Source organism: Chamaea fasciata, unplaced genomic scaffold, assembly GCF_029207755.1.
Source record: "Chamaea fasciata isolate MVZ Bird 193981 ecotype frontalis unplaced genomic scaffold, bChaFas1.0.hap1 SCAF_9, whole genome shotgun sequence".
Taxonomy (NCBI): domain Eukaryota; kingdom Metazoa; phylum Chordata; class Aves; order Passeriformes; family Sylviidae; genus Chamaea; species Chamaea fasciata.
Window position 1 is genome coordinate 34912605 of NW_027094094.1, and position 12340 is coordinate 34924944.

Genomic DNA, 12340 nt, shown 5'->3' on the forward strand with positions numbered 1-12340 from the left:
TTCCATACCTGGAGAAGGGGTGAGACCTGGAGGTATTTGTGAGAGAACTAGAAAACTGCACTTGGGAAACTTGGAGAAAATTTTAATTCTGATAGTTGCCCCAAATCTGATGATGATAAGTTAAGAGAAACAGTCCCAAGTCTGGACACCCCAGCAGAACCAGTGAGGGGATGTCTTGCAGTGAGCACTTCTTAAGGAGATCAGCAGAGCTGAGTCAAAAATGCCCTGGGTAAGTTCTATTTCTGAGCAGAGGACGCTGGGAAAGCTCTGTGTGGTGGGAGCATTGGGATGGCGAGTGGGCACCCCACACCTGCCAGGCTGGCACCTGGTGGTGCCCCTGGGAGCAGCACGGAGGAGCTCAGAGGTGTGCCAGCAGGTACCTGTGCTGCACCTGCCCTGCGCCGCTCTCACGCTGGGCTTTGTTTTCATGGCAATCTCTCTATTCCCTTCTTCTCTGTTCTCTCCCCTGGCTGCTCTCTGACTCTCGGTGCCCTAATGGCCTCCTTTGCCCTGCGACCTTCTGGTTTGATCTTCTTCAGCTGTTGCCTCTCCTCAATTCAGTGCGGCTGGCTCCACCTCCAGTCATAAAGAGACGCACTTTCCAGGTAGACTTCTCCTCCTTGTTGCCTGTTTCTGAGCTTATCCCAATGCTTGCAGTAATCTGCTTGCTACCTGTCTTTCTTCCCCTACAGAGGGCTTTCCAAGAGTTCCAGACAGAGCTGAGGGACTTTCTTTAAAGCGGAGGAAATCTTTGATGTGAGAATGTTGATTAAAAGAAATGCAGTGAAGCCAGTTTTTGGAACTAAAAGAAATGGGCCATGAAGCTGTTCTTGGGGCTGTCGACAAGCAGCCTTCTCCCTTAAGGAGTCAGTTCCTGCATATTCAATCTCCAGAAGAAATTGAAAGCCTCTTGCTGAAATACATCTAATGTCTGTGACGTGTAACTGAGATGAATGAATAGGCAAACGCTTCTTCTGAGGGCTAGTCTAGTCTGAGGCACTTGGGGAAATGTGTTTAAATAAGCTCTTAGAATGGTTTCATTACATTGCATTAAATCTTTATGTAAACACATTTATTTTGGTTTCCAGGGCCATAATTCATGTTTAGTTTATTTTGGGAATGAATTCATAAAGTGAATTACGGACATATGAATAGTGAATAAGAGTGTCCATAGTCAGAGTTCATGCGGCTTTTAATGAGCCCACTTTATGCTCCCTCATTCCATCGGCTGGGATTAGCTTCCCTGTGTGGACAAACTGCTGCAATTACCCCGCTGAAGTGTGCTGGGCACTCTCTCTTAAGTGGCTGGGTTTGGTCACTCTGCTGCCTGTCTAGACAGTCAGATGCTTGCAGGGAACTGCAGGATGCAAGAGTCCTTTACCATGAGGTGCCTGGTCCTTGCCCAGCGCTGGACAAGTCCTGACCTTACCACTTGAGCCTGTGGTTTCAGTTCAGTTTCTATCGATTCAGCATTCGCACCACACAGAGCCCCATGGACTGTGCTGTTTGCCCTTCAAAGTGACAGTCTGGAGAGCCAGGCCAAGGACTGACCTCTTGGGAAGGCTTTGAAAGCTGAAGTTCCTCTCCAGGATGAAGTGGGAAACTTGAATAGCTGCCCTACATCCTGTCGTCAGCCAGGGCTGCAAATTCCCTCTGTCCGCAGAGGAAAACTTCACCGGAGAGTTTTGCCATGATCTGTTTTGCCTTGGCTGTATTCATTCTCTAAATGCAACAGGGTGTGGTCTGCTCCTACAGATCTGCCAGCACCAGGCAATTCCAGGAGCCCAGCGTATGAATACTAAGAAAAAAAAGTGAGGCTGCAAACTGGATGTTAGCACCAGCTCCTGGAAGAGAGGAAAATCCTGCTGCTAACTCTGAGCACATCAGCACGAGTGCTTTGCCCAAGGACTGGGGCTTAGCTGAGGCATGGGCTGAGTGGGGTCCTCCGTGGGGAGGCTGAGCAAGCATTGCATTGCTGGGGCGTAGTCAGAGTGGCTGGCTGGTGTTTAAAAGAACTGAAAAATAGTTCCAGTTGACGACTAAAAATATAGAATGACAACTGAGGAAAACGACACCTGATCTCCCACTTACTGTGTCTACTTACTGTATCGACTTACTGTCCATTTAGCTCTGTGGGGGCCTTTTTGTGCTGACCACATTAATGAGACTATAATGATGTGGTAATAACACTTTGTGTGCTTAGGGATCTGCAAGGATGGGCACTTGCCTAGATAAAGCCTGCTGTGCCCAAGATAGCAAAGTGAGGGTGATGCAAACGGGACTTTGGGTGAGCTCCTTCCAGCCACGCCCTGATGCTGGGGCAGGGGTCCTGCTCTGCCCAGCTCCCTGTCCCCTACCAGCACCCCATCCCAGCACCATGCTGCACTTTAGTGCCCTAAATTTGGAGTGTGGACTGCGATGGCAGAGAGCAGCTGAGGTGGGAATAGAGGAGGGAGAGCCAAAGTGAGATGGGCAAAGCCCCCTTTGCCTTCCCACGGTGCACCCATGCTGGGGGTGTTGTAAGATGCAGTGGGAGAAAAGCCTTTGAAGCTGGAAGGAGAGGTCAAGGCAAGAGGAAATTTAGAAGTATATTCCAGTGTCCTCCCAACATCTTCATTAGATCCAAATTACCTTCCATATTTAAAAGCTGTGAGACCATTTACCAGACAGTTCAATAGCACTGAGTATGGAGGATGAGGAAGCTTAGGAAAGAACCTGCATTCCCTTGCAAGGGCCACAGGATGGCTGAAGATCCACTTTAAAAATGGGGAGAAGCAAGGGCACCCCTCCTGCCTGGCCCAGCAGGCTTCCCAGCGTGGGCTGTGGGTTGGGCAGCGAGGCACAGGAAAAGGGCTGTTGCTCCACACGACCGAGCTTCTTGTGAGCCTGGCCCACGTGTTGGAAATTTTCTTTTAAATAGAGCTCATGGCAGAAAGGATGAAATTTGCAGCTTATTACTTTCATTTATCATTCTAAATAAAGCCAACATCCCTGTATCTGCATGTTTTACTAAAGGCAGCCAGGATAAACAGTGCACTTGGTAGGAACACAGGGGACAGATTTCATGCACTTCCCTCCAGTGTATAAGGCTGTAGAGAGGATAAATGCAGCAGACCCAACTGCACACCCGTTGACTTTTAATTGAGAAACAGCCATGTTTGGTTTCTACCTTCCCATGGCTCCACCAGGGAAAGTTTTTCAGATTTCAATTGGATCACTAGCAGTGTGCTCTTGTGGTAGTTTATCTAAGGAGGTGAGCCTCATAAGCGAACAGCTCAGCATGGGTACCACAGTGCCCTAGGAGCCCGCTGGATTCATCAGTTATAGATCAGCAGTCTGGAATTCAAACGTGGTGCTTCCAACCCACTGTCTCCTCAGTGCCGCTTGATGCCACGTGCAGGTCCTTTGGGCCAGATGACATTGCTGAGGCATGAGCCACAGCCGCCGAATGGCTACTGAGGGGCCCGGGGAGGAACCGGCTCAAACGGCCCCATTTCAGAGAGCTGAAAATGGCAGGTGGCACAGCATGCACTGCCTTGTTAAAGCTTAGAAAAACAGGCTCTGCCTGGTGTACATAGGCCTGCCTTGGGTGGGCTCCAGGAATGCCATGATGATCGTGTTATTTTCTTTCGGGTTTGTGGCATTTCTACTTTTGGTCCTTGGCAAAACAGAGGGAGTGTTGTCCAACAAATATAGTATGGGGGAAAAACAGGCTGAGGTAAGACACTGTAGCTGTGCCTGGAAGTGCCGGTGTCGTCACAGGAGGCTTTGCTTCACATGTGACTGTCAAGTGCTTTGGAAAGCCTCCTCAGAGACCCAAGAGATGTTGGTCTTTGACACATAAATTTTATTTGACTGGCTTAATGAAGAAAAAGGTCTCTTTGAACTGCTCTGTCATCACTAGATCCCTTTAGAAGGGAGCTCTGACCAGGTGACCTCAGATGTCTTTGCAAACCTTTGGGTGCTGGCTCCTGCTTCCCAGGCAACCCAGCTGTCCTCGGCAAGGGCTCTCCATCACTCTTGGAAACTTCTCCTGGCAGTAACCTGGGACTTGCTTCTATCTCCTCTGTTCAGTCAGGCTGGCCTGCCTTGGGCCCTTAGGGTGGTGGTGTGAAGAGTTTGCTCTGCCTGCTAACCCTTGTTTCACAAACTGCAGGGTGAACAAGGACAAGCAGGGATCCAAGGTCCCCCAGGGCCCCCTGGTCCACCAGGGCCCGCTGGACCAGCTGGACCTGAAGGAATCCCAGGACGTCCTGGGCCCATTGGACCCCCTGTAAGTCCTTACCAAAACCCAAATCCTTCTGCTTCCCCATTCCCTAGGGCACAGGCTGTTTCCTCTGGCCTCTGTTGCTTCTAGTGAAGCTGAGATAGCCAGGGACAGGAGGCTTGCAGAGAATGTGGGTGTGTGGAGAGGAAGAAGTTCCGGGGAAGGAGGGGAGTGAGAGGGAAGGCAGAGATGTGAACTGGGTACTGCTGCTATCTGGACACACAGTGGGTGACACCAGGCTCATTTCCTCTTCCTCAGCTCCTGCAGATGGCCCTGGGGAGGAAGTAACACCCGGGGTGTAATTGTTGTGCTCCCTGCCACCCCTTTGAAGTCCTGGCCCTGTCCTAGCAAGTGGCCGAGGAGGGTGGGAACAGAAGCACCATTTATAAAATAATACCGTTGGTGAATGGCGGGGCAGAGGACAGCAAATGCTGCTAATGTACCTGTCTCTTGCAACAGGGCAGAGTGGGAGAACCCGGAAAGCCTGGCAGAGATGGAAAGGTGGGTACCAGAAACCCGCTCCATTCCAGGGGCAAACGTGGCATGCTGGCTCTGTAGCCACTGTGGAATGAAAGGAGTTTCCATCGCTAAGAGTTTTCAAGGCCTGCTAGCAGGACAAGCAAGTCTTGCCCCTGGAGGCAAATGCACCTCTCCACACACAATACAGGGGTCAGGGATCTTGTAAGCATCCTCATTTCTCTCTGAGAGACCTTCCTCTCTCTCTGAGCCAAGGATAGGACGGCTAAACACTTGAATTGCCAAAGCAGGCAACATCTAGGTGGGCATAGGCATCAGAGCATATCTAGAGTAATTTTCCTCTCCTCCCTGCTCACAGGCAGCTCCTGCACAGATATTTTGTTTATTTATATTTACACACACATATGTCTGGTATGCTTCGTGGTTCATATCAGGTAAATTGTTTGGTTATTTCTCATTTAAAGACACAAGTGGTTTGTTTGTTAATATATTCTCTCTGTTTAGTTTGCCCGAGGAAGCTGCAAATGCCTGATTTACTGCAGAGCTGCAGTGGGCTGGGAACAAGTTCCCCAAGCAAGCCAGAGAAACAGAAAAGATTCTGGAGCATAATGCATAAGGCAAAGCAGCTTTTTAGTCTTCAGATTCAGCAAGAACAAACCTGGGGGGGATGGAGCACTACGGGCATGAATTTATTTGGGTGTGTGGACTACGTGAAGAATAGATTGGGGATGTTTGAACTCACCAGTGCGAATCTCTAAGGGGTGTTTCAAATCAAACCAGCCAGCATCCCCCCATCACCCTGCTGTCCATGTGACGTCTACACTTTCCAACCCCAGTGTCTGTTTCGATTTTATCCGCAGGGCTTACCCGGGCCTCCTGGACCAAAGGTGAGACATCTCACCTCACTTAGAGGTGTGGAAAGATGATGAGCAGAGATGGACTCTCCCGACGAGGACAGATGTGTACATTTTGATGGATGGAGGAGGGGTAAAAGAGGTTACATCGAATAGCTGAGAAAGATTTCTAACCCAGCTCAGCATTGCCTCTGGGGCCCAGCCCGTGTGCTGACTCATGGGTTTTGTCCAGGCGACATGTCTGAGTTGCATCTCGACTGAGCCAGGCACGCCTCATCAGCCCATCTTGCAAAATTGTTTGCCACACACGGCTTTATTGGCTTCTCCCATTCTCAAAGCGTTTCCCAGTGCTTCAGGACTGGATTTTGCAATGCTATTGTTAACTCTGCCACGGTTTCCCATTTATTCACTTGCCAAAGCGTGAGGGAGGGGGTGGTTGTTGTTTTTCAGCTGCAGCCACCCAACCTAATTTGTTTTTATCTGAGATATGTTGCCAGGGTGAGGAGATAGGAACCACAGAATTGGGGCACAGGGCTGACACACGTTACCTGTCCGCCAGGGCTTTCCTGCAGGGCTCAGCCCAGTGCAGGTAACGCTGACTCGTGGGTCTGAAGGCACAGGAGCTCAATGGAATCACTCTGAGCAAACGGCAAATTTTCCCCATGGAATGCTCTCCCATCCCAGCAATACCCCCGGGAAAGGGCAGAGATTTGTCCCTCTCAGACCAAGCCTCACTTTCTTTTGTCTTTTTGCCTTTTTCAGGGAGATGCTGGGATTCAGGGATACCCTGGCAGAAAGGTAAGGAGGGAAGCTCTGATGTTGTTAAATGAATTAAGTGCACTGATGCTTTGTGGAATCATGGCTGAAAATCTGTGGACTATGCTGGAGCCTCCTGTGGAGCTCTGCTCCTGCTGGGTTTGCAACAGGCCCACAGATTCCCTGCTGTCCCCTGCGTAAAGAGAGCCTGGGCCCAGAGTTATCTTTAACTCTCCAGCAGCTGTGGAACAAACATCTCCCTGTGTGTGTGTGTGCCTCTCTACACCCACTTCCAGGCTGAAATGCACTTCTTGTGCATCCAGACCCATATGGGAGGCTGGAAAGGGCTATTGCTCCCTGGGATACAGGAAAGAGTCAATCCTGCTCTGGGTTAAAAGGCAGAAACTGGCAATGCCCAAATGCCTTCAGCAGCAGCTGATTAGCAGCAAGGTTGTCAAGCCCAGAGGGTGTAATGAAGAGACAGAGGGGGAGACACAAAGGAAGATCAAACGAGAGAGAAGGAATGACGAGATACTGCTAAAGAGATGTCAGCTGGAGAAGGGGAAGGTGAATGTTCCCAGCAGGAAGGAATCCTGTGTGCCCTGTTATCTCCACGTTTTTTTATGGCTGCTCTGCAAGCAAAATGGCAAGACCTGAGAGCTTTTTAATTAGCTCTGTATAAACTGAGAAGTTTTTGTTATGTCAGGAAGTGGAAATTATAGCCCCTGCAGACCACAGCCCACTCCTGCAGACAGACACAATTTATTGCCCCTTCTCCCAGTGAACGGTTGGATTTTCCATTAGGAGCCCATCCTGTCCCGTGTGCGCAGGGCGGGTGGCTCCCGGCAGCGACCTCACAGCGAGGGCCTCTGCTACCAGCTCCTCTTACATGAAACAACTTGTCTGGCTAATTCACTTCCGAGCAAAGAGCCCGCACTGGTCTTGGAAGGATGAGCCCAAGGCTGTGACCCTTCTCGGAAGGAAGGAAGGAAGGAAGGAAGGAAGGAAGGAAGGAAGGAAGGAAGGAAGGAAGGAAGGAAGGAAGGAAGGAAGGAAGGAAGGAAGGAAGGAAGGAAGGAAGGAAGGAAGGAAGGAAGGAAGGAAGGAAGGAAGGAAGGAAGGAAGGAAGGAAGGAAGGAAGGAAGGAAGGAAGGAAGGGGACCAAATCCTAATGGGAAGAGAAAAGGAGGCTAAATATTGAGGAAAGTTGATAGCTCAGATATGATGTAGGATATGGGACCGCTCCCTGCACTCCATACATTTCATACACTGAGTGTCTTTCTCGATGCAGAGTGGCGCCCCTCTCCCAGAGACCCAAGGGTAGGTTGGTGGGTGTGTGGGACACCTTGGTGTGGGACATCCCTGTCACACCTCTGCTGACCTTTCTGGCAACCCACAGCTCCTTTTCTTGCAGCTGTGTTTGCTTCTTCCGGTGTTTCCTTTCTTCTCTTCCTCAGGGTGAGGTGGGCGAGTCAGGCCTGCCCGGTGCCCGTGGCCTCCCTGGAGCCTCTGGCCCCAAGGTAACCCTTCAACTTGAGTCAGTGGGAGCTCCCCTCAGGGACAGATAAATGGCACAAGCCTCTCCCAAAGTGATATCAAAGGCCAGGGGCTGGAGATTGTTGCCTAGCTCCTGGAATGAGCCATGTAGCCAGGGACACTTGCTCCTGTGTGAAGAATCTGGGCAAGTGTTGGCCATGGTGGTTCCATGCTGTCCTGAACCAGGACCTACACAGTCCCCCGTTAAAGAAGAAAACCAACCCAGCCTTTAGAGGCTTTTGCACCAGGGCTGTGAAAATGAGGGTGCTCTAGACCATGAAATGTTTTAATGGTTTCTACACCCTTATCATGCAGAAAAGTGTTAGTATGGCCAACCTCCAGCATCTGCTCCGAGGACCTAAACTGCCTTTGCACTCCCTGGGAGGGGAGGGCTGCAGCCAGTGCTTGACTGGTACCATGTCGCTATGAGGAGAACCAGAATGCTGGGGTTGCATTCATCACACCCCTCTTTTGGCTACTTTCTCTTTGTCTCTTGCTGTTACAATTGAACTGCTTGCTTGCTTTCCCTTTATGTTCACTGTCCCTCTCTGTTTCCCTCCCTTTCTCTCTCCTTTGCTGGCCAGGGTGAAAAAGGGGATGCTGGCATAAAGGTAGGCATGACAAATAATGTTTTTCTAATGCACAGTAGATCACCTGGGAGATGCTGCTCCTTGGGTTGATGGATTGTAAGGGGAAGTTGGGTCCAAGGCAGCTCCGTGGGGTATTTGATGGAGTACACATCTGTGCTCTGATTAACCACAGACAGGCACTCCAAGCTCAGGCAGTAAACGCAGCCTTTATCCGTTCGGTGGAATTTGATTCTTACCAAAGACATTTCTCTGACTATGAAGCTTGCTGGTGATTTGTTACATCTCTCTATTTGATGGGCTAGGTTGGGGTTTCCTCATAAAATCTGGTTAGCTGACGCATCAAATCCACTTAAACTCCGCAATTCAGGCTGAGGTTTGGCACCAGCTTTTCTGTCTGTTTCTGGACACTTTTTACAGGCTCATATGGTCTCTGCCCAGATGTTATCTATTTGACTGAAATTTACTGTACCCATATATTTAAAGTATATTACTCAATGCAGGCTGTGCTTAAAACATTACAACACTGGCAAGTGTTCATGGCAGTTAGAGCACACTGTGTCATGCCATACATCTTAGACATTGTGAGGAAAGACTGGTCCTGTAATATTTGGAAAGGCATTAACTGTGACACGTACATTTCAAGTATTTAGTGTGTGGCATGCAGCTCATTTATCGTGCAGCACATACACTTTCTATATCTTTTCCATCTGGGTGGATTACTGTTTGAAGAGAGAGAAGGCCCCTTCAGAGCTTACCAAGGATGCGTTACTTGGAGTTTAAAGAAATGTTCTTTGGGAATGCAGACTCTGGGTTCATAGCTGAGTAGAGGAGCAGTGATTGTCTTCCTTCGAGAAAACAATACCTCCTCAGAAATACTACAGTGTACGTAGAGTCCAAAGGTTCCTTGTGTCCATCTCCACATCAGTGTAATTCTATCGAGCACAAAGGTACTGCTGCTGTTTGTGCCAATGTGAATGAAGGTGGAATTGCACCCAGAATTGATGTGTTTTGAGGGCTTGGAGTTTGCTGCTCTCTCAACAAAAAGTCTCCCATTAAGCTGAACTGAGGGACTGAAGTCAGAGTGTGGCCTGGGAGGGAGAAAAGGCTGAAAGGAGAAGCTGTGTAGTGCCCTTGCTTAAACTCCCATGTTTCACTGCAAGCATTGGAACATCTGCTTTGCTCATGCCCACGTACGAGAACTAGCCAGCTCTTCATGAGCGTTCTGGCAAAGGGGAAGTCTCCAGGTATTGCAGTCAAGTCTCAGGGTCATCCAGAGGGTGAGAGCCTTCCCTGACTCGGGGCTACCCTGGAGACATGGTCTTGCTACTTGGCCCTTCATTGGTCTCTTATTCACCCCGCTTCAGGAAGAGCAGAGATGAAATCCACACGCTTTTTGTGATACTAAACTGCAGCTCCAAAGGGGCACCTCCACAACCCCAAACCAGCAGCTTCTTTCACACACAGACTATCATTTGTTACTGTCAAGGTCACTTTTGGCTTCCTTTCTTTTTGCTCAGAGGTGTTAAAAGGGAAGTGCTGACACATTCTTAAATCAGCAGCCAGACCTCAGCCAGTAGCGGCTCCTGAGCATCCAACAGCAGGTGCATTTGTTGTGTTTGGAAATTGCTTCTTTCTGTTGTCCTCCCACCTAGGAGAATTGACTGGGCCTCTGGAAGACTTTCCAATCTTCCAGCTTTGGATCCAATTACCTAGACTAGATTTTACCTTCTCTTTACCCCGAGGAGCCCTGGACAAATGCTATGATTCATAGGTTTGCTGTAGTGGCTGATTTTGCATGGAATTTCACTGCTTTGGCTGGCAGTAAAGAATATCTCTGGCCTAAAGAAGTTTCCTAGTATCACACAGACCCCTTGTTCCTTTAACCACCTCTCCCCACCCAGTGGCAGGTGCAGCACCTAGATTGTCTCTCAGCTGGTTTTTTTCTGTGGCCACTGTTTGTACTTTGATCACGTAAGGACCTAAATCTGTGTCTCATGAAGGTCATTAGGCAGTGATAGTGATCACCAGGACCACTTGAATGAGCATTTGACTCAGTGCCCCTAGCCTGTCACATTAGCTTTACTGATTTTTATTTTTTTTTTTTTTTCTGGAAGATCCATAGGATAGGGTTTTTTCCTCATGCTCTGAGGAAGGAGCCATAAAGTGCCCACAGCCTTTCTCAATAAACCCCTGATAATTTGCCTCTCACAGCAAAGAGCAAAAAACGAAGGATGTCAGCTTCAATTTGCAGCTGATGAACTGATCAGCGTGCGGCATCATTGGCACCCCGTGGGGACAAAGCTGCTCGCACCAGGTCGAGGGGGAGACGCGTAGCCCAGCTCTTCCAGAGACACCAGGGACATGCTTCCAAAATCGGCATGAAGCTCAGGAGAGTTGGGAGATGCTACCGCTTGCCTTCCTGAAGCCCTCAGGGGAGCCGTGCTGCACGTTTTGCCTTTTGTACCCAGCTCCTGACTCGGCAGCTCCGATCCCTGCTGCCGGGCTGCGGCACCGTGTGCAGCTCCGAGGGTCCCCGGCGGATCGCGAAGGGAGCAGCCCAGCGGGTACCCGCCGTGCTTCAATGGCTTTCAAACGCTTAAGGGTTTAAAGATGTTCTGGAGAGTTGTTTTTCCTGCTTTTTCTCCGGCTCTGGGTTTCTTTCTCCGGTCACGTTTGTTGCTGCCCCGTGTAATTAGCCCCAGTGCCTGTGTGATCCCGCCGGTGCCGGGGGCTGTGCCGGCGCCGTGCGGAGCACACAGCGCACGGTGGTTGCTCTGAGTAGCCCCGGTGGGGGTTTATCGTGCTTCCTTTCACCGAGGGGACTTGGCTTTGCTTTTGCAGGGCGAAATAATTAAAGAGCTCTTCAGGCGGGCAGTTCTTCCAGGAAAGTCTCTGGGCAGGGGAATTGTTGTCACATAGGGCTGGGCTGCCCTGTGGGGTGGTCTCTGCAAGCAAGGGTGGGTGTCTCCCAGCAGAAAGCATGGGTTTTCCCTGCTGGGTCTCGCTTGAAAAAGAGAGGGAGCAAAGTTGGGAAGGAGAGACCAATCCACGTTCTCCAGTACAAAGGATTCCTAATTATTGCCTTATTTTCTTCCTGCTGAAAATAGAGTAGTTGAGTAGGCTGTGTAGGGCAGGAGGTGCTGGCACTAGGTCATGTGTATTATGGTATTAGAAGGTGTTCTACAAAATACAGTCCACAGGATGCTGTAGTTACAAAAAGTTCTTTTTTAAAAAAGCATATACATATATCTCTGTGAAACAGCCCTTCTAAGCATGGACTAAACACCCAGAACAAAATGACAGCAGCAGTATGCAGATTGCCTGGAGATGTTTTATTTTGCACTTACCAGCAGACAAAATTCAGGCTAACAGGACAAGGCATCCCTTGAATTCTCTGTCTCTCCAAATAGGTTTGTTCATCCCAGACTTACTGCAGGCTGAGTGCCTCCCTGTGCCCTACGGCATGCTGTGACATGGGATGTGGTAGCAGGGAACAGAGGCTGTGGCACTGGAGTGCCACAGTCCTGCTGTAAGGCTTGAGAGGTGCCACCGATGGGAAATGGCCCCAGCTAAGGCAGTCAGCTTGGTGACTGTCAGGGGAAAAAGGTGCCTCTCCTCACTCAGGAGGGTTTCTCATCACCTGTGCCCTGGACTCTCCTCATGGAACCCTGGGAGGACTCATCTCCTGTCTCTTGCTGTCTTTCTCTGTGTGTCTTGCTCTGCTTCCAGGGGGAGAGAGGCATGCCAGGGCTGCCAGGAAGACATGGCTCTAAGGTACCTTGTAACCAGAGGAGTGACGCTTTTCTGCCTGATCTCACCCGCGGCACTCAACTGCCCCTGATGCACAGGCATTTGTGTGT

General features: G+C 49.9%; 1 protein-coding gene across 1 annotated transcript in view; it reads left to right on the top strand.

Moving 5' to 3' along the window:
- The window catches only part of COL13A1 (collagen type XIII alpha 1 chain), a 52742-nt gene that overhangs the window by 13379 nt on the left and 27023 nt on the right, over positions 1-12340 (top strand). Inside the window, exons 11-17 of the mRNA XM_066191885.1 lie at positions 4157-4273; positions 4727-4768; positions 5605-5631; positions 6361-6396; positions 7812-7874; positions 8475-8501; positions 12210-12254. Coding sequence (XP_066047982.1) covers positions 4157-4273; positions 4727-4768; positions 5605-5631; positions 6361-6396; positions 7812-7874; positions 8475-8501; positions 12210-12254 — 357 coding nt within the window. The remainder of the gene's footprint in view (positions 1-4156; positions 4274-4726; positions 4769-5604; positions 5632-6360; positions 6397-7811; positions 7875-8474; positions 8502-12209; positions 12255-12340) is intronic.